Below are 22,118 nucleotides of genomic sequence, written 5' to 3'. Positions count from 1 at the left end.
AACCACAATTCAGATTAACCAGAGCTCCATGCTTGGACATAACTGATTAAAAACGGAAGTAAAAGCTCCCAACCTCTTCATGTGGCAACACACACAAGTCCAATGCTCACACATGTAATGGTACTCAATATTGCTTCCTGACTGGATCAAGATGTTTTAAATTAAGGACATGGAAGCAACATTGCATCCTCGAACTTGACATGCAATGAATGACAATGCTTTCTCTTTTTTAAATAATCTCCACTTCAAATTCCGAGAGTGTTTTTCACAGTTCCTTTACATTTAGTGAGAGACACTTTTATGACAATGCTTCCTTGAGTTGTTTGGGTATAGGTTTGTTTCATAACCTCGTGTTGCTTCAACAGTGTTGACTTAATGTGCCTATCTAGGGAGAAGGATGTTTATACCCTTCAGACTGGGAAGAACATAGGTAGGGCTGTGTATACACCAGGAACATTTCAAAATTCAGCATGCTTTACAAATTATGCAAAGCAAGGAAATGTTTACCTATTTTGTATTATTTATTATATATATTGTTCTGAGATGGTGTCTGTTGGGTAGGACTGGAAAGGAGCTATCCATGGCAATCCACAAAGTGAACCAGCACACAACATTTGTCAAGTAGGATTGAATTGAATGCAATTTCCTAGGGACAATGAAATAAGAACAGTGAGGTTATTTGTTTTTAAAACTAGTGATAATTTGAAATGATGCTGAGCTCTATATTTGAGACTTGCATTAGATGGTGTTTAAAATCTGTAAGCTTCTCTAATCTCAGTTTCTCTCTCCTCCTTTCTCAATGCCAGCGTTAAAAACTTAATCTGAGGCCTATTGTGTTTTGCATTGCTTCTGGAAAAGGCTGATGCCAAGGTTTGTGAAACCTGGTTGTTGTTGATACAGTCATTAAGAGGATTTCCTACAGGAATATGCCTTTCTTGTTTGCATCAGACAACAGATGCAGAAAATACCTCTTCTACCCAATGCAGATTCATTGGGAATCCATAACCTCACAAGGCGCTTGTCTCTTTGGCCAATTTTCCTACAGAAAAGACAGTTTGGCCAGTAATGGTTAAAAGTGCCAGACTAAGAACCTGGAAGACCAGAATTCAGTTCCCCATTTATCCCAGAAGCTCACTGGCTGTCCTTGGACCAGTCACCATCTCTCAGCCTAACCTACCTCACAAGGTTGTTGTCATGAGGATAAAATGGGACGGGGGAGATCCATATGCACCACCTTGAGCAGTTTGGGGGGAAAGGTAGCACATAAATGTAATAAATAATATCTGGAAGTAATATCAGTCTACATGATCTTTTACAGACTAGAGGAGAGCTGGAATCAAATGCTCACTTATCCGCAAAGCTAACTGTGGGTGACCTTGGACCACTCACTCTCCCACAGCCTGCTGAGAAAGAGAGGAAAAGAATGTATGTATGTATCTCAGAACTGGGAAGGAAGGTAGGATACAATTTATACAAAATTTATACAGCATTTGTGGGAAGCTAAGGTACCAGGGATGCGGGTGGCGCTGTGGGTTAAACCACAGAGCCTAGGGCTTGCCAATCAGAAGGTCGGTGGTTCGAATCTCCGTGAGAGGGTGAGCTCCCGTTGCTTGGTCCCTGCTCCTGCCAAACTAGCAGTTCGAAAGCACGAAGTGCAAGTAGATAAATAGGTACTGCTCCGGCGGAAAGGTAAACAGCGTTTCCGTGTGCTGCTGTGGTTTGCCATGTGGCTGGCCACATGACCCGGAAGCTGTACGCCGGCTCCCACGGCCAGTAAACTGAGATGAGCGCCGCAACCCCAGAGTCGTCCGTGACTGGACCTAATGGTCAGGGGTCCCTTTACCTTTAAGGTACCAGCAGGTGGCAGTAGAGGAGAACTGACAAGGTATCTCCAAGTATGTATTGGTAATTTGACAGAGGTGAAAACAAAGAGAGGTCAAGGCACTAAGTGCTGCTGTTTCAGCAGAATATGCCAAGCATATTTGTACACAAGCTATGGATCTCCTGGGAATCTGCTCCCATGAATACTCAAATCTTTTCCCCAGCCTGACATCCTCATTGCACCAGTCGATCACCCTCATGTAGAGTTGAATATATTCAGCTGTACAAGGTGTGCAAGTTTCATGAGAGCAAAAGACATGCAGTATTCCAAAAAATGAAAAAGTGGGTGTGCCTAAGGACGGCATGTTCAGTTTAGGAGGGGCTCAGCCAGTGCAAACCAGGAAGAAGAAACGGCTTCTTGCGCATTGCAGAATTTTGTAAAGATACTTACAGAGACCCTTTGCAATCTCCTAGGAAGCACCGGCACCCAAGGGCACCTAGGTGACCCTTGTCCTTAACATAAGTTGACAGATACATCATAATACACAGAAAGTTTGGTTCTGGGCCTGCATTGATTGTGGGACCCCTCTAGATGTCTTGATGGGTGTTCTTTAATTGCAATCAGCCGATGAGTTAGGAAATGAAAGTAGCGGTTACCACTGTGTCGTTCTTTTAGGTTAGCGATTTCTCCCCCCCTTAAAAATTTTTTTATAATGGGAGCAGATCGCAGTCTCTTGTGAGTTGGACATGCCTGTTCTACAGCAAGGGCGGCAGAACTCCAACTCCCATCAGCCCCAGCCAGCATGGCTAGCAATGGTGTTGGTTGTCTAACAGCCCAACAATATGTAGAGGACTGCTAAGTTCCCCACCCCTGCTCCCAACACACACACACACACACGACCAGCCCAAAATAATTTGCTGCCTGTGGCAAAGGGCATGGTGGCAATTCCTATGGACATTCCATATGTAGTAGCCAAGTGGGCTGGCAGGGGAATCTCCTTCAGTGCACCTGAGGAAAGCAAGCTAGTTCAAGGGCTGCAGGACTGGGTGTATGGCACCTCCCAACCAAAGAGAATTGCCAGGGTCTCTCCATATTGCCCCCTAGCATATTCTGCCTGAAGTGTTTGCCTCATTCTGCTTAATGGTAGAGGATAGCTAGCCTCTCTTGCTGTAATCACACAAACTATTTAAGGGGGTGGGCTTGTAATACATGAATAAAGAGAGCTTGAGTATGGAATACAGTAGTAGGCCTGCCAGCTGTATTTCCATAGTGAGGTGTTTTTAAAAAATATTGATTTGTGTTTGCGTGTGTGTGTATACACAAACACACACCCATCAGAGATTGATATTGGCCCAAAGTCATGAAGAACGCATTGGATCAGTACAGCGGAATCCTCCGAAATCCTCCATTTGAAAGCGGCCTTAGAGAAGAGCCCTTTGAGGTCTGGAAGTACTGCCTGCCTTAAGCCCCAGAGAGGTAAAAGAAAAAAGGGGGCAGTCATATGTGGCACTGAGAATTCAGTAGTTTGACTTTCCTCAGCTCAGCCCTGTTATACCACCTCTTCTTCAGCTGGGAAGAAATAATTCAGACTTGTTTTCCCAAACAGTTCACATTTATTATTGATACAAATAAAAAAAAATCTTTTAAAGACCGTTATCTTATTACCAAGATTGAGGTAATATGTTTACAAAACATTTACAGAAATTGATATGAAGTTCATGAATACAGATGAGGAGAGAGGGGAAAAGTTGTTAAGTTCAGTAAAGGTAGGACCAGCAAAATTATCAGTTCTGACAGGAAGGAAGGATCGCGTAGGTAGGACCACACACAATGGAGAAGAGGATAAGTTGGGTAGGTGATAGTTGCCATGGCACTCCATTTTTTAAAAATGCTGCTTTTTGTGATGTATGGACCCCCTCAAGTGTTTGTGCTTTGAGCTCTGAAAGATGCATTTGACTTCTAGGAAAAAGAAGTATCCCCATATGGGACACTTCTGAGCAAACTTAATAGATCTTCAGACAGGAGAAGTGGCTGTAACTACAAAGCCAGACATCTCTGAGCTGATGTGGACTGTTGAGTGAAGTGGTTTCTTTACAGCTGTCAGCAAAATCGCCATCTGAGAGAAAAAGAGAGAGAGAGAAAGAGGGGACCATCCCTTACAAGTGGGGAAAAAAGAGGACATGCCCTTTTGCACCAGGAACACTAACTGGCTGCACATGGCACTATGCTGCTTTGAGGCAGGAGCTATGTTCATGACTGCATATCAAGCATTAAAACCACTTCTGAAATCATTGGGGGGGGGGTGTCTTATTAGTTAAGCAGCTATCACAGAGAGCAAGAGAGCATGTGTGAGTTTGTGACCTAATGTATATTCTGCCACCCTTCCTACAATTTGACCAATACTCGAAGGGTCACCTTGACCTAATACTTCAAACACCACAAGTGTTAGTTGTCTAATTCTTCGGAAAACTGTTTTAGTCAGTGTTTTACAGCCTTTAAACGAACATAGGCATTTGGCACCCTGATCCTAAACCAATTTCCACAGAGCACAGCACCATCATATTCTACAAGCTCCTTCTCTGGCCTAGTTCTATTTATAAACAAGGGGCTTTTATTTTAAATATATTTCAGATCTGGGGTGGGTTGAAGAGGATACAACTTCAGCCGCTACCCGCTTTTCCAAGTAATTTGCAGCCTTTGAAATGTTTTAACTAGCTGGCTACTAAGGTCTGATGCAACACAGCAAACTTCTAAGACTGGCTGAATGTTTTGAGCTTTCCAAAAAATACATGCAAGGTTTCAAGCTGAAGTCTCTCAAATATTAAGGAAGTAGCAGGGGACGGGCACTTAAAAGAGCACTTAGCATAGTAATTAAAGCCCTGGTTATAGGAAAATTGAAGCTGCAATAATTGTAGCCACAGCAGACTACACTTGTGTTCTGGACAGGATGCGGTGGCATCTTAGTGACATGTGAGATTTTCATTGCAGTTGTAGGACAGATAAGAATCTGAGAAAAGAGCAGCCACCCCCTTCCACTCATCAGCTCTTGGCAGAAGAGATGCCAGCATTCAGTGGGTTCAGGGTGAAAAGATGCAAGTTGGGGCAGATGGGGCTCCGGAAGTTTAGGATGTTGAAACAAGTCTGCTCTGTCCTCTTCAGTGCTCAGAGGTGTAACTTTATGGACCTGAAAAACCTTTCAATGCCCAAAGCTGGAGTTATTAAGCCCTTAGCAGTGAGATTAAGTGAAATGTATGAATGTCAAAAGGGCTGCCTGAGAAGACCAGAAATCCTGCTTCCTCCGCCGAAGGCAGCACTCACCTATGACAGAGCTAGAGAAAAAGGTAAGCAGTTCAGCCAGGCACCCGCTGGCACTTCATGAAATGTTAAGTATTCTAGCTACTGCCTTCCTCTAGACCTAAATGCTGGGCAGAAGCAGAGGAAGACTCTCACAGCGCCACAAAAGGAGGAAGTGTTTTTGAGCTTTGTGAGAACCTCACTGGCAGGAGCTTTAGGTTAGATTTCTAATGCACTATAGAATGTCTTGAAAGGATGGTATTTTAAAAAATAAATTCTCAACCACACTGATTACGCCTTTCATTGCAAAACAGCCCTTGCATGTCCAGGTTAGGATTTGTGCAAGCATGTTTATGATTGGGGAAGGGGGGAAATACTATGGTTACCGCATTAAGACTGGATACGCTTTCAGCTCTAATTCAAAACAAACCCAGTATATTTAAATGCACACACAGCTACTTTACTATCTATAAAAAGGCCTTCCACATGTTTTTTTGTTTTTGCAATTGTCACCGATGATTAAGCTGTATTGCAGTTGGCTGCCACAGACGAGGGTCCGGCCATCTCATCAACTGGCTTTTGGCTGGCAGTGGCACTACCTGGAAATCATGGAGCTGGAGTGAGACTGGCCGGAAGAGGTTGTAGCAGCACTGAGCTGAGAAAATCCGCTGTGACTTGATTCAAGGCTGCTCATGGACCCTCTGCAAAAGAGACAGATAGTAAGGTATTATACAAACTTGTGGGTTTTTTTGTTTTGCTTTTTGCTTTTGTTAATTATCCTGGTTGGGTGGAAGTTCCCTCTCTCATACATAGAATCACAGAAGTTGGAAGGGACCCTGCGGATCATCTAGTCCTTCCCCCTGCAATGCAGTCTCCAGCTGTCCCATACAGGGATAGAACCTGCAACCTTGGCATTATCCTGTGCTTTCCAGAACAGTAGCTGTATTGGTTTGTTGCACTATTTATTTATTTTTAATAAAAAACCTCTGTATATTCTCTGCCCACCACCAGCATATGAGCTCCCATAAAAGGAATGTTGTCCTCAACAGAAATAATAATAATAATAATTAAAAAGTTGCTCATCTCAGATTTACATGGTAAGGTAAACCCAAGAAACCAGAGTGAATGGGGGGTTCTTTTCTTCAATCTAAATTTCAATTTAACCCTTGGTTCAGTAGGAAAATATTTAAGAATTCTCCGTCCTTAATGCCCTTGAAAGAATTTCAATTCAAGATAATGTTCAGATATAGGGAAAGAGATTTCTTTCACTTCTGACCTTCTTGAATGAGAACCAGATATTTTGTTTAAAAGCTCTCCTTAAATGCAGGTTGTATCCAAACCAAGAAGTTTTAAATATGCCAATGGATTTGCACAATACTATGCAGCCAGAGTGAGGCAGTTTTGTGATCTTTGGGCCCAACTGCATCTGAAACTAGGGGCAACCAACTTTTCAGGTTGTCTACTCTAGATTCTGCACACAACCACCATTAGAGGTATTCAAGTAGGCATTTCACATACGAGTTCGGCTTCATGAGAATCTGTTCCTTCACAAAATATACGTGCAGTTTTAGGATCCTTTCAGCTTTAGAGCCCTGTAGAGCTAAAATGGATCCCAACAGTCATCTAGTCCAACCCTTTGAAATGCACATGGTCCTCCCTCCAATTTGAAACCATACTGGACCTTGCTTAGCTTTGCAAACATGCTAGCAGTTTTACTGCTGCATCCCTGATTCTTGGTGGTCAGGTAACTCTATTCACAAAAGCTTCACCTCCCTCCCTCCCCCTTTCTTTCCCTAGTTCCTGCCAACTTTACTTAATACTCGTATTTGATGTGCAATAAGTACTTTCACAACATTGCTGTTCTAAGCAATTCTGGCAAAGTGGCAGAACTGCAAGGACCCTTCTTCCATGTTTAAAAGGCCTTTCAACCAAGCAAATCGTAAGAACTATTTTTGATTTTCCTTTCAGGGGTCTTTCCATTAGGATTTCCCTGGCATGGTGCTTGCAAAGGCACAGCTAAGCATACCTGAAATCTTCTGACCCAATTACTTCTGTGTAGTACATCACTTTGCACTTATGAGATGAGACCTGTAGAGATGCCAAGACATCGTCCACACGAGGCAGGCTGGTTGTAGCACAAGCAGGCATACTGTGAAACTTCCACTGGAGAATGTAGAAACCAGGCCACCTTGTCACATGGGACCCCTGAAAGCAAAGTGGGGGGGGGGAGGGGAGGGAATCCCAATGAGCTTCATTCACAACTCTGGTTTGCGACTCATAGTGAAGAAGCAACAGTATAAATCTTCTCTAAAACTGTTTACTCCAACAACAATCCTGAAACAAACCCCATGCAGGTGGTCTGTAGGCAACTTGAACAGAAGGTTTAGCCTTTATAGCTGGAGTCAGTCAAGGCCCCACCTTCCCCAGATGGACCATAGGAACCAGGTCTTCCAGGACTCACAGCTAGATAATCACTTCTCAGAATGTTGTATGTGGCCATTTTAGTGCTGTGGGAAACTGATGGGCTGCAAAGTGTTTCAGCCTTACAGTTGTGGTGATACTCAGCTCCCCCAACCCCCATTGGCTGGATCTTCTTCTCAAATACTTGATTGATATATCTGGGGATAGGAAGTGGCTGGCAATCCCAGGGCTTTCCTTTTAAAAACTGACCAGCACCATCCTAAAATCCCTTACCATTCCACAGCAAACAGTAAGGCTACATACATTCAGTAAGACCACTCATGACGCAAGGCAACTATTCATCGGAACTTAAGAATTCTCTTAGATCTGCCCAGTTACTGTTGGTTGTGATCAGATAGCCCACCCCAAGAGTGCTGTAGCCCTTGAGGCATTACTGACTACAGCTCCCATCATCACTTAAGTTGCGCTAGCTGGGGTTGATGTTGCATTGGGAGTCAAAACATCTCCAAGGGCATAGAATTGGAAGGGATCAAGAGGGACATCTAATCCAACCTCCTGCAATGCAGGAGATTTTTTACCTAATATGGGGCTCAAACCCACAACTCTGATATCAAGAGTCTCATGGGTTTCCCAACCCCTGCTGTAGTCTCTTGTTACCAATTCCAGTGACTTCTGTTTGGGGTAGAAGTCAGTTGAAAGTAACCTAACAACATGGATTTTGCTTAGAGGCTGGTTCTCACCTGCACGCTCTCCCCTTCTTTACAGCTAAGCGGAGACTCCACCATGCTGTAGTCCCGCCCCAGCTGCCAGGCTTTGTCTATCAGTTGCACATTATTGCCACCGGGAGAAGTAATGCTGTGGGCCCCCAGGGAGTCCTTTTTCGGAGGCTGTGGTGCCCTCTTGGAGTGATAGATGTTAAATACAATGTCACCTTTGCAAACATCAAAATCCCAGGTGATCACAGACGAAGCTTCCACAATCTGAATGAAGATCTAGAGAGTTGGAGGATAATTATATTAAAAGCTCGGTCAAAGCAAAAAAGCCTTTCAATGAGAAGAGCCAATTTGGTGCTGCTGTCAAATTCCACACACTTCGAATGCTCTGGCGTAGAAACCCACTGTGTTTATATTTGCTACAAAACCTGCTATGAGGGATTCTGTAACCAGATGCAAGAGTTTAATTGCTTCTGCATCCAACTGCGTAACATTTACAAACAAACATTTTAAAAAGCAGTACAAAGTCAAATTACACAATAAATTAAAAACCATGTTATTTCAGAAGCCATAGAAAAGGGGGTTGGGGAAGAACGAATTCACCCTTGGCTTTATGACAGCAAGGAGATATGGCAGCCCTTTCTGCCATTTTGAAAGCTCGCTGTTTTTCAATAGTTGGATGTTAAAGCAGCATGAGAGAGCATCTAACTGGATGCATCCGATGGCATGGGAAAAGTAATCTCTTTTTAAAAAACAGCCTTGAATACTTCTAATGCAGAATAGTTGGAAGTATAAATATAATATAGGCAATTGTCTGAACTTTTGTTACTTTTCGTTAGATGTTATTGTTATTCTTATTAGATGATAATTTTTGTGATTGTGGTTTTTTGCAATGTTGAGGTTTCTTAATGATGATGTGTTTTTAATTGTTGTAACCTGCCCTGGGACCTTAAGGTGAAGGCCAAGTAATAAGACAATAATATAGGCTTTCCAGTGATTGAAAGACACTGTAGAAAGACAGTTTCTACATCTAGCATATCTCTGTCCTGCTGCTTTAAGGAAATGCAGATTAAAAGACTGGCCCTTCAATAAATGCTGCTGGGGGGGGGGGAATAGGTGGCTCAACTGCATCAATATTCTTCCAGTTACTATGTAATAAAAATGTAGATTAAAAGTATGCTACAGGCACCAACTGAATGTATTCAAAGTGCACCGCATCTTGTTTTCTGCACACACAAAAAAGTTTAGTAAGGGGGGGGGGAGTCAAGGGTTGCCTTCACAGCAGGACTAGGAGCAGTGCTCAAATTACAGGTGGGCCAGAAGGGCTTGACCCCCTTATCTTTTGAGGCAGCCCCCTTGCTACTACTTTTAGCAGACTGCAGGAAAGCAATGTTAGACTAAAAATGGGGGTGGAGTTGTGTGCCTCTCTACTTCTTCCCCTTATTTCAGCATTGCTCACCAACACAAGCTCATAAGAAAGGACTAGGAAGGAACTAAGAAGATGTTTCAGAAAGTCCACTCTTACCAATAACTGTTCATGTGAGGCCGGCTTGCATTACTAACAAAACAGCTGAACAAAGCTGAATAAGATTTGAGCTCCTCTGTTGTGAATAGAAAATGCTTAAGATAGCATTTTTCTAACTGTGGAAGAGAAGAAGAAGATTCCTCTACTGAGCTGAACAATTATTTTGAGAGTGGACCAGCTGAAATATCATCTGAAGCACCTCTAACTGCACAAAGTTGGCATGAAGCCCATGTCAAACCAATGAAGACCTGAGCTTGTCTGTCATGGATAGACAATTGGATGCAAGAAAGAAAACAAGGAAAGTCACCTCATGGGGAGCTCCTTTGAAGACGCTTGCAGACTGATAAATTGTTTCTGTCCACAACTTTATATCTTCATTTTCCAGTTCTTCTGCTGTACGGTATAGAGATTTGGGAACCAGCCCACCTTCTGGAACTTCACACTTCAGAGATTTAATTAAGGTGGAGGGGAGAGAAAAATCAGAATTAGATCTCTACTCAAACAGATCACACCTCAGAAAGAATCTGCTCAGAAGTAAAGCTCTTAATGGATGTGAGTTATCGTTGAAGAAAGACACCGAAGAACACATGTGAATTGGTTTTTAAAAACTGTGTGTGTGTGTCCCGCCCCTTACAATTTCATATTGGTTCAACAAGACCAAACTGCAAGTTTGTCTGTTTGGAAAATTTATATAGTGGGTTAGACCCTCCAGCCCATATTCTTATTCGCTTCTCCTGATGCTGTTGTTTTTACAGCCAAAATGGCAATAGCCATACAAGGTGATCATTAGCAAAGTTGGGTAACCCTGAGAACTGCAGGAGTATAAACAACCTTTCAGGAAACAAGTGATTCTAGATGCATTTGTTAATTAGAATTGCAGTATGCTTCACTGAGTGAGTTATCTGAATGTAGGGAATGGGAAGGGGGAATTACACACTCGACAGTGGGGCTTCCCTCATGCTTGATCCGGAAGGTGCAGTTAGTACAGAATGCCACAGCAAGAGTGCTGCCAGATGCGAGGCCCGATGTCAGCATATACCACAGCTCTGCTCAGAGATCTGCACTGGTTGCCCATTTGCTACCGGGCCAAGTTCAAGGTGTTCCTATTCATATATAAAGCCCGTAACAACCTGGGACCAGTTTGCCTACGAGATCGCCTTACCCTACACATGGCCGCTCGACCGCTTGGATCAGTGTAACTGCCACTACTTACAGGTGCCACATAATATCCATTCTGCATTTGTAAGAACTCAATTCCACTTGGAACTCCCTGCTTATTGAGATTAAGCAGGTGCCTTCCACTGTGCTATTTTCGATACCTGCTAAAAACATTCCTGTTTAGACAGGCCTACCCAGACGCGGGTGGCGCTGTGGTCTAAACCACAGAGCCTAGGGCTTGCAGATCAGTAGGTTGGCGGTTCAAATCCCTGTGACGGGGTGAGCTCCCGTTGCTCAGTCCCTGCTCCTGCCAACCTAGCAGTTCGAAAGCACGTCAAGTGCAAGTAGCTAAATAGGTATCACTCTGGCTGGAAGGTAAATGGCGTTTCCATGCGCTGCTCTGGTTCACCAGAAGCGGCTTAGTCATACTGGCCACATGACCCGGAAGCTGTACGCCGGCTCCCTCGGCCAGTAAAGTGAGATGAGCGCTGCAACCCCAGAGTAGTCCGCAACTGGACCTAATGGTCAGGGGTCCCTTTACCTTTACCCAGATGTTTGGAAAGCTAAAGTAATTTTAATCTGTATTAGTATTTAAACATTTGCATGTTTTAACATAGGGTTGTACATTTTTTTCTTTTTATCTGCTGTGCACCACTTCTGGGTGGTGGTGGTTTTTACAATCAAGCAGTGTAGAAATTTTATGGAATAAAGAAAATAATCAATGAATGCAGTTCTGTTACAACTACTGTTTACTTACCATGCATTCTCCACCAAGAAAATCTGGAATTATTTCTTTGTCAATATAATCCAACAGCCCACCGGGTCCTTGATAGTCATTGCCAGCATAGATCAGGAATTTCTTTCTTGTGTTGTCATCAATGAATGGACTGACCTGCAAGTAAAATACTAAGTTAAAAAGGTAGCTCATTGGCTTTGAGGTGAAAGAGGCAGCTTCAGAGACACAGTGGGAAGTTTTGGGGTACCTAAATGAGCAGGGTGCAGCCACTCCTCTTTCTAGAGGGGGTAGATTACAGCCTCCAATTGCTTCTCCCTGTGGCTCTGCCTGTCTGCAACTTTGTGCGCTGACTCACTTGCCAAGAAGGCTGTTGACACCAAGTGAGTCAAGTCCCCGGATCCTCAAATGGCTTCAAGAGGATACTTTTAATATTGGTGATACTCATAAAAGTGGCATGCTCAAGAGGTGAACTATTCCACCAGGCCACATTACTACTGTATGTAACTGGATTGTTTTTGGTTACAGAAATGATGCTCCCTATAAAAAAACAACGTTGCAAGTGTTGACCATGGCTATTTTATAGTACAGGGCTGGGTCCCATTTTCCAAAGCACAGGTCCCAAGGGAGACAAAAGCAGATGAACGTACCAGTGTCCAGAGGACTGGAAACACCCTGGGAGCTCGCAGAATGAGGAGGCGCCCCAAGGTTTCCGGATAATTGGCTTCGACTACCTCGATGATCCTTAGCAAAGCCTTGACGCCAGGCCTCCATAAGTGCCGCATGTTCAGGCCCTCCAAATCCACCAAACAGGTCCAACAACTGTTTGCCCCAAAGCAAAGGCAATGAACTTACTAAATGTGTCTTTTTAAAACAAAACAAAAACCTCCCCACAGCCCCCCCCAATCAGATTTGCTGAAGAGGTTTGTATCAGTCACTAGAAAGTTGTTTTACTCTAGCCCCCTTGCCTTAGTTGTTGGTTGCATCACTGAACTGACGACATTCAAAGCTTCTAGGGTAGGCATGGCCAAACTTGGCCCTCCAGCTGTTTTGGGACTACAGTTCCCATCATCCCTGACCACTGGTCCTGTTAGCTAGGGATGATGGAAGTTGTGGTCCCCAAATAGCTGGAGGGCCAAGTTTGACCATGCCTGTTCAAGGGAGTCCCCAATGTCACAAAACTCCCTTTCATCTATACTCTGGGTGTGAGGGATGACAACCTGTCTTCACCCTGAATGTGGAGCAGACGAAAATCTACTTCTAAGTGCCACATAAGGACTGGAAAGCTGTTTTCCATGTTTTCCTAAACGTTTGGCTGAAACTCATGTGAGATGTGTCCTCCTAATTCATATGTGGGCCATGCACCTCACTTTGAAATCATGGCTTTGGGCATGATGCGCTGCAGTGGCCAAACATGGCATGCCATTGCACCTGTGGGCACGGGGACAGGTTGGAGCCCTCATACACAGGAATTTCACAAGTATATCCCCTTAGCTAACATATGAATCAATCTTAGAGTGATTAGCATGGAGTCTCTCAACACTTCGCATTCCACTAATCATATTTCATTTAACAGCTATTCTCTTTTACCTTATAGGTCTTCCAAACACTTTTGTATTTTCTTCACACCTCCTCAGTCCTTCTTCGTTAATAGAGAGAACCTAAACACACACACACACACACACACACACACACATGAGAAACAAGGATATTGTCAATATCATCAGCCCACAGGCAGAGGTACCTGGCCTCCCCAGAGGCAATTGAGCGAGATACTGTTGTCTACCGTCCGTCTGCGACCCCCGGCAGGCTAGGTAAACAAACCGGCGATCCTCCTCAAACGTGAGCAGGACACACCCTCCTCCTTCTCTCCCTCCCTGCACTCCCCCAGGGAGGGGAAGAGAGACAGACAGGAGTCCTTTCTACATGTTTTATTCCTGTCACTCAACAGTACATAGAAATGTGACTGTTCCCTTCAGACTCCATTAGAAGAGTCACAACTCCACCCCTGTACTTCCAGTACAGATCATATGGCACACTGAGCTAACATCCGGTGCTCAGTACAGAGAATAGGCTCCACCTTTTCTCCAACAGTACATCTGTAAACCACAACATCCTGTTTTGCATTCCAGCCATCTGGAGCTGGCTTTTGCCTTGGTGCTTTTTCCTGACAGATATTGCAGAGATGTTGTAGCAGAATAGCCATGGTGAAAATCGGGACAAAGAGAACTGCTACTATCATCTCTGTTTTACCTTTGAAAGGAGATAATCATCCCGTTCCTGCTTTCCCAGTTCACTGATTCTACAAACTTTTCTGATGTTCCCCTAACTTAATTTCTGCATTATGTTTCTGCTTTATGTTTGTCAGCAATAATAGAAAAGTTACCGATCCTCATGTTTGGAAGTCTCAGAAACTGAACTGAGCCCCCCCCCCCAAAAAAAATGTGGTAGGAATGTGAGGTAGGGGTGTGGGGGAGAGAGACTGGAGTAAGTATATAATTAAGAAAGACTTTAGAATATGAAATTCCTCTGGATAATGGAAGGCCTGGGCTAGGTGGGAGCAGCCAGAATTCTATATGCACGGAAACTGGAGTTCTTTGTTAGTTTGCCAATAATGTAACCCCCCTGCCCACTTCATTAGTCCATTCTTGAATAGATTACGTTATTGACAAAGAACAGGTATTTAATATTATGGCAAGCTGGATAGATTGCATTAATATTCCACGTTTTCTCCAAGGAGCTCAAAGTGACATACGTAGTTCTCCCCTCCTCTCCTAATCAGACAAGCTAAAACTGCTGCATGATAAAAAGTTGCAAGAGCTGGCCCAGGGAAAAACTACAGACCAAACTCCATAACCTTTTTGTCTGGCTATACCACAGAATGTTATGGGATGAGGTAATATAGAGGACTGTTCTACTTCACAATGGGGAAATCGCCTTTTTGCAAATCCCCATGCACACACTAGAAACCTGGCAAATGGGAAACAAGCTGGCTTAGAAACTCCCCCCTAATGTGCTTCTTTTCCCCCTTTGCATGCTGACGTTTTTATTTTTAAAATGGGAACATTAAAAAAAAAACAACCCACCACCTAGAAAAGGAGGTAATGCAAGCCACTCTATGACCTCAGGATTCCACCACCTCACCTTCCTGCATATGTAAACCACAAAGTAAGACAACTCCACCCAACCCACAAAGAACAAAACAAAACTTCTGATATTCTGGCAGAACAGTGTGAAAAAAGAACACAGATTGACGAAGACAGCCACAGTGTGCTCATCTTTCTAATGTGAAGCAGAACTATAAAACAGGAACATTGTGTTCACTACCAAAACACATGGCATCAAAGGCACTTACATAGCGAAGCAAGGCTTCTTCCCCGAGAGCTCGCACCAAACCTTTGGTGTCCATCTGGCCAAGTCTCAGCACATACAGTGGACGCCCATCTGAACAAAAAAGAACAGTGGCAACTGTGGTTTTGCAAGGGCAACTAGAATGATCAGTGTTTGCTTGGCAACTTTGGTTTCTATGAAAGCAACTGTCACTCCTTGGCTGCAAAGGAAATCTGAACTTTGGCATAGCTTAACTCCACCACCTCATTAGCAACTTGCATTAGCAAGAATCCTGGGGTGAAGGAGAGGGAGAAACACACTTTGTATGTTCTCATTAACATTGTAGGAAACAGGACAATGCTGGCAACTTGGCACAAAGCTATAAAAAAATTAGGCTGCGGGACCAATTTAATGTATTGGTCAATATTATCTGAATAATTGCAGCTTTCAATTTTATCTGAATAACTGCAGCTTCAGGCAGAAGAGCCTTGGGAAAGCTTAACATTCCTACAGTCTGAGCTATTAATGGAATGCAGCTAGATGAAAACCTAAAACTATTCTTTAACCCAAAGTGTGTGGCTTTGAGGATTGAATAAAATATTTTATAAGTTTGTGAGAAAACTGTAGAAGCTTTAGTACTTGAAAGCAGAATACTTGGCACACACAAAAAAAGACAAAAGTTGCTGTGAGCCCCTTTAAAAGTTTAGGCATTTCACTTAAAGCACAACTTGATGCAGTAAAGCATTATTATTTTTTCCCCACCGTGAAGGCTAGTTTTTTTATTTAAAAAAATCAAGCTGAATTTCTCAGAATTCCAATATACATTATTGCCAGCTTTTATTCTTTGAAGCACAGCTTTCAGGGGCCGAGTAATTTTAACAGTGGCAATATTTTGTTTAAAACACTATCTTTAGCAGCAGAGATAACAGACACATCTCCTCGCTTGTTCCAACAAATGCACACTGTGTGTGTCTTTTACACCATGTTTCTGAAAACTATGCTTTCATGACTTCAATCCTGCCCGAATGATGCTTGAAAACAGCGTAGTGATTCAGAAGCATTTTGTTCCTACCTCTGCAGGAATGTTCAAGGGACATTTTAAAAATTTACAGAGAACCTTTCCTATGGCTCCTTTTGCTACACATACCAGCCAAAGTGAATAATGGGCTAACAACCTTTGCTTACATAGGGCAGCAGGGCTACTCTACCTTTGTCGTGGTGGTGCCAGCCTCCAGCATAGTAATCCTGAAGTACTTGAGGAGGGTTCCAAGTCTCCAGAATGTAGTCCACCTGGTGCTGCTTACGCCACGTTAGGGACTGGCACATGATCTCTCTGGCTTTGTCAATGTTGAAATCTCTCGCACGCAGGAATCGTAAGATATGCTCATCTTTTGGGATCTGCAAACATCAGCAAAAGGGGGCTGAAAGTTACAAACCAGCTGATTCCAAAGTTATCTAAATGGTGGAGGTGAATTTCATTTGCTACTGAGCAATATCCATTTTATACCCTCAGAGCAGAAAACTGGGGCAGCTGCCTTAATTGATTAGATTTAAATCTACTCTGCATAAATAACTTGTTCTAGTATTTGCATTAATGTTTACACCCAGCTTTTGAGGCAAATTGCCAACCCAAGGTGGCTTACGGTATCTTTGATAAAACAATAGTGTTAGGTATTGCATGCTCTTTAGATGGTGCACATGAGTCAAAGGAAGTTTCTCTTAGATGAGGCTGTCCCCATCCCTTTCACTCATGGAGAACCAGGAAGACACCAGCAGTAGAGAACTAAAGAAGAAAAATAGCTATTGCCCACGAATACAGGTTGTAGCAGAGCTTTCCAAACTTTTCATGTTGGTAACACACTTTTTAGACATGCATCATTTCATGACACAGCAATTCAGTTTTACTAGCAAACCAGAGGTTAATGTAATCCCTTTCCCTGGGAGGAGCACAAGGAGTGTTCATGCGACACACCTACACACTGAAGCCGACATACTAATGGGTCACGACACACAGTTTGGATTACAGTATCTCCATTTAGGTCTTTACATCATGGTTGCAGGCAGGGATACAAGCATCAAGAGAACAGCAAAGAAAACTACTGAAGCCCTCTCTACAAATTCCATGAAATTTGGATGAGAAAAGATGGAGTAAGCAGGAAATAGTAAAACGGGGTGGTTGTATGTTTTCTGCTATAGTATAGCTGTTGGACTTTTCGCAATTAACAGGAGGCAATCAGTAAAAGAAAGAGACTCCTATACACACACACACACACACACACACACAGGATTAAAAATCTGAATGAGATTCCCAATAGCACTTGTCAGTTTACCCCCTTTTGTGGACAATGACCACAGCATTGCACACTTTGCCATTCACAGCATTGCTGTTCATGTGCCCCAAGAGGGAAAAAAGCAAGCTGGGACGTTTTTGCACACTTTGTAAGAAAGTTGTTTGTTATTCCTTTGCTCTATCTGTGTTAAACTATAACTGACTTACAACGCCATCCTGAAAAGCATTACTTTATGCCACCTCCAAGCAGACCAGAATGAAAATGTGTGTTAAAGAGATGAACAGCTAGAGCGGGGTATGAGAAAATAGCAAATCAAAGCTGTGAGGAGATTTTTGTTCAAAAAAATCAGATGGAAATGTCATCAGTTCTTTAGTTTAATCCACAGAAAAATGGGTACAATCAGGCAAGACATTTAAGAGACGAGAAGTGAAATGGCAGACACTCAAGGGTTTTGCAGTGAACTGGATAACAGAGTTAAGCCGGGATACATCTGCATTGAAGATCAAGCAACTAAGTAAATATTGGGAAAGTAATTAAGGAGATTTTGCTTATATGGCAGATAGCATAAAAATAAGCAGGTTTGAAAGAAAGAGCACTAGTACTTACAAATCTGGAACAAAATATAGCCCAGATTTTGAAAATATAATCAACTTTTGGCCTCTACATCAGAAAATTACTTAAGAGTGGTGAGAGGTAATGCTTGAAGCATCCTTTTCTTTTACTGCTAATGGAGCCAAATTAAATCAGACATTCTAGATGCTAACATGACATAATCATGATTTAAAAGTGATTTAAACTGAGCTTCTGCCCTATAGCTCTAAAGATAATATTAGGCTAGAGAAAATGACCATGTCTAAATACTGGATGGAAACTGGAAGCTGTAGGAGTGAACAAGCTGACTTATGATAGAAAGTGCAAGAAAGAAACTTAAGGAAACACAAAAAGCACAGGCCGGTGTGAACAAACCACCACATTGGTGAGCAGAGGGGCACAGAAACTTTGCAAGCTGGTGAGGCGGGGGTGGGGGGGGATGCTACATTGATTTTGCAAACAAATGAACCACAATACATTTTAAGTAGCACATCCATACCAAGAGATCAGGGCACAATGTGGCTTCTAATGTGGAGCTGGAAGCTTTGGCTTCAAATTGAGTTTAGCTAGGTACTTACTATGTGGAAAGCTGCCTTCAAATTTAGGGTAGCTTCGTGTGCTATACACCAACAAATACGTATTTACCACTAGTGGAGTACATTCCTTGAGCATCCACAGCTATTCACAATTCCCTGGATCACGTTGTGCCCATCTCTCTCCTATGTGAAGTTTTCTCCCTAAACTACAGACTTAGAACTGAAGCTAACTTTTATTTTAAATAGCTTACTCTTGAAGTACTTGCTGTGGAAGGCAGGGAGAACAAAACAGGAAATTGGAATTTGACTGTTGTGGTATTGCAGGAAAGATGTATTTGCATGTCCAACTGGCCTTTAGCTTTTATGCTAGTCATATAACCTCAGTGCAACGTTCCATGAATTACAGACCACCTGCCCAAGTGTGCAGTCTTGCATGCTTTCAAACTATGCTATGAGAAAGGCATGGCAGTGGTTAACGGAGGAATGTCGTTAACAGGAGCCTCCTTGCAAGCAACTAAATCAATCTCCAAGCAGGACACAGTAAAACTGGTTGATTTGTTGACATTTCAATTTTATGCTTCTACAATACATAACCTTTAGCATATATGAAAGGATATCTAGGCTACCAAGCCAAAGCTTTGTTTTCTTTAAGTATAAAAGCATCTGGTCTCTGCACTCTGGGAAGTAGATTTAAAGATTAGACTTTTTACAGCACACAGAAAAACTAAAAGGTATCAGGTTCAAACTAGTTCAAGGCCATCTTATGTAAAAATGTCCATTCCCTTGGATGGATTATTGACATGCTGCCAGATCATCTTGCATGCTGTGCACTTTTCTGATGAATAGGAAGTCAAGAAGGGAGACAGATACTTACTTTGCCTTTGTGCGTTTCCTGGAGCCACTGCCGAAGCCTGATGAGGCAGCTTTCCTGAAGTGGTGTCAAATCTCCCAAATACCTCTTGATGTAGTCTGCATCCAGCTTGTCTGAAACCATTATTTACACAAATACTATTAGAATAAATGATTGCTGGATCAATTAACAAATGGCTTTCAGTATACATTCTTCAAGTTGAAGCTCCGGCTTGTCCTTTTGCAGAGCAAGCTGCCATTTTTAATACATAGTTTGAAAAGAATGAAATGCTACTAGCTGAGCTGTTTTTCTTCCACCAGCTCCAGCTAGGCATCAGCCTAGTCAATACTGGGTGCCTTTCCCTCATTCAAAGTCTCTGTTAATAAAATGCAACCTACAGATTTTATATCTGAAAACATATCAGTGTACAGTTGTTTGTGCTGTTTATGCTGTGTGGCCAAAATCATGAAATTTGGCTACAGAAATTGAAGACGTTCAGCACAGAAATAGAGATTCACCAACTCCTTACTTATAAACTATAGCTGTTATATTAATGGAGACACACAAAATAACCCCAAAAGGCAGACAGGGCAGGCAAATAACGCACCATCGGGTGTTCCAGCTGTGGGCTCTGATGCATTGTTGCAATTGTTGATTTCCTTAGGGCTGAGTCCCTCCTTGGTGGTAGTTTCAGGTATGTTGATTGGAGGGGACAGTGGCCGCCTTACATGAGATGCACCATGTTCAAACGTAAATTTAGCCGGGGGACTCCAACGAGGAATATAATTAATTCCCTCCTCTTCTAGCTGATTCAAGTAGTACTCAATTATTTCTTTGCCCTTTGAAAACAAGGCAATTCTTTAGTCAATGCACTCCTCTTTGGGCATAAGTTTTCAGAGAAAATTGCACTATTAGTTCTTCCTTATGTAAAACAAGGTGTACTCTAAGACAGTGAGAGCCCCACTACATGCTTCTACATTTCAGCATCACCCACCCCCCTAGAGCATGAACTAGTTTAGAAAAGAATGAACCTATTTCCATGGTACTTAAAGGTAAAGGTAAAGGTACCCGTGACCATTAGGTCCAGTCGTGGCCGACTCTGGGGTTGCGGCGCTCATCTCGCTTTATTGGCCGAGGGAGCCGGCGTACAGCTTCCGGGTCGTGACCAGCATGACTAAGCCACTTCTGGCGAACCAGAGCAGCGCACGGAAACACCGTTTACCTTCCCACCGAAGCGGTACCTATTTATCTACTTGCACTTCGACGTGCTTTCTAACTGCTAGGTGGGCAGGAACTACACCAACTCAAAAGTCACAAGGAGATCTAGGGCAATGTGTTTGCCCACCAACTGCTTTTTGGCCAAGTATGGATACAGCTGGTCTGGGAAGCATGGAGCTCCCACTTTTGACAAAGGCAACTGAGCAATTACAGACAGGTTAAAGCCTGGGCACAATAAGCTAGGCAACCTCCTATTTTTGACAAATTGTTTTATTCTTATGGGGAAACTTCTTCTAAAGTTGCATGCTGTTTCGCACAGTATGATTTAAAGTACTGCCTATGCAAGCCATGCTTGCAGTTGGGCAACTGCCTCTAGGGAGATAAAAAAAAAAAAGCAGTATCTTTATTTACTTTGTTATAACAAAGAGTTTAAGCACCTATGACGCATTCCAGGAACCGCATAATCAATTGTCAAATCACAAAGTCAGTGCACACGCAGGCTCCTCTATTTGCAACAAGAGCAGATTAATCAATATTGTCTAAATAAGAATGGTAAAAATACCATTCATAGAAGACAAGAGCAGCCACCAATAAAGCCGAACCTGGCCGGACAAATCCCAAATGGGCTCAAAATCACTCCAGCTGCAATATCGAGAGCCAGCAGGCCAAGGAGTTGCAAACTTGAAAGCTCACCTTTTTAATATTGCTGGTGTATTGTTTCATGGCAATCTTTTCTACTGTGCTTTCAAATCCAAAGAAAGATTTAATATCAAGGCTTGCAGACTGCTCAAAACATGTCCAGTCTTCATTGTCTGGATGCACCTGTGGTGTTGAGAAACAAAAGGTTGGCACATAGTGTGAGAAACCTGATCAAGTATCACAAGAAATTCTGAAGTACAGCATACCATGTTCTTTTTTAGTGCAGCCAACTGGCATGCTCACCAATGCACAACACAACTAAGATTTAGTTTAAAGCTGCACCACTATGCAATGTAAACCACAGTGGCTTAATACTGCCAATGTACTTTGGTCAAGGACTTAGGTTTTAAAATAGTAATCGACTTAAGTGGGCTCTGTAAAGCTCATGTTTATGAGTTTTCAGTTCTCTTGGTTTTTAGTCCCATTTCAAGATCCAAAAAGGCAAGACACATGTGTAATCCATGCATTTCAGCAGAACTATTCCAAGTATTCACATTCAAGTTATTGGTACAACTCTTCGCTAGTTTCTCAACATGGCTTCCACCATCACAGAAGTCAACTTTTCTCAATTCCTGTCACAAATCACACAAGTCATCCTGAAAACTGCCACAGAGAAAGGAATTGCTGTGCATTGTCTAACTCATGGCATAAGGAATTTAACAGCCTGTTCCTGTGCAGACTTAGGCATTCCTACATTCACTGGAGTTTATTAATTAGGCTAATATAACTCTGCATATGGCAAGGCTGAAAGCAGAGATCTGGCACATTTAACTTGGGCAGGCAACTCCTGTACTTTGCTAAATTAATTCTACTTGGAAAATTATGACTGATTATGGTGGATGCCTTCAAAGTAATTCAAGAGGAATATTAAATGTTTGGGATTAGCAGCCAGAATTAAAATTGGGTTTTAGTATTCAAAATGCCACACACTACTCCT

At 42.7% G+C, this 22,118-nt stretch overlaps 1 protein-coding gene and 2 long non-coding RNA genes across 3 annotated transcripts in view; 2 read left to right on the top strand and 1 right to left on the bottom strand.

Annotated features, from left to right (window-relative positions):
* The window catches only part of LOC308470679, a 33,156-nt gene extending 30,632 nt beyond the window's left edge, over positions 1-2,524 (top strand). The window contains exon 2 of the long non-coding RNA XR_013982543.1: positions 1,319-2,524. This is a non-coding gene — a long non-coding RNA (uncharacterized lncRNA). The remainder of the gene's footprint in view (positions 1-1,318) is intronic.
* Positions 2,525-3,412: 888 nt separating this feature from the next.
* The window catches only part of SEC14L1 (SEC14 like lipid binding 1), a 37,532-nt gene continuing 18,826 nt past the window's right edge, over positions 3,413-22,118 (bottom strand). The window contains exons 5-17 of the mRNA XM_080993753.1: positions 21,176-21,304; positions 19,872-20,103; positions 19,289-19,398; positions 16,205-16,394; positions 15,022-15,110; positions 13,257-13,327; positions 12,317-12,488; positions 11,691-11,825; positions 10,083-10,217; positions 8,278-8,529; positions 7,143-7,321; positions 5,716-5,817; positions 3,413-3,938 (exon numbers count right to left, since the gene is read on the bottom strand). Coding sequence (XP_080849879.1) covers positions 3,923-3,938; positions 5,716-5,817; positions 7,143-7,321; positions 8,278-8,529; positions 10,083-10,217; positions 11,691-11,825; positions 12,317-12,488; positions 13,257-13,327; positions 15,022-15,110; positions 16,205-16,394; positions 19,289-19,398; positions 19,872-20,103; positions 21,176-21,304 — 1,812 coding nt within the window. The 3' untranslated portion in view covers positions 3,413-3,922. The remainder of the gene's footprint in view (positions 3,939-5,715; positions 5,818-7,142; positions 7,322-8,277; positions 8,530-10,082; positions 10,218-11,690; positions 11,826-12,316; positions 12,489-13,256; positions 13,328-15,021; positions 15,111-16,204; positions 16,395-19,288; positions 19,399-19,871; positions 20,104-21,175; positions 21,305-22,118) is intronic.
* LOC308470675 lies at positions 5,706-13,344 on the top strand. Its single transcript, XR_013982538.1, has 3 exons — positions 5,706-5,840; positions 10,161-10,327; positions 13,264-13,344. It is a non-coding gene; the product is annotated as an uncharacterized lncRNA (long non-coding RNA).

Source organism: Podarcis pityusensis, assembly GCF_964106645.2.
Source record: "Podarcis pityusensis genome assembly, chromosome: 2".
NCBI lineage: Eukaryota > Metazoa > Chordata > Lepidosauria > Squamata > Lacertidae > Podarcis > Podarcis pityusensis.
This window is presented reverse-complemented; position numbering and strand designations above follow the sequence as displayed.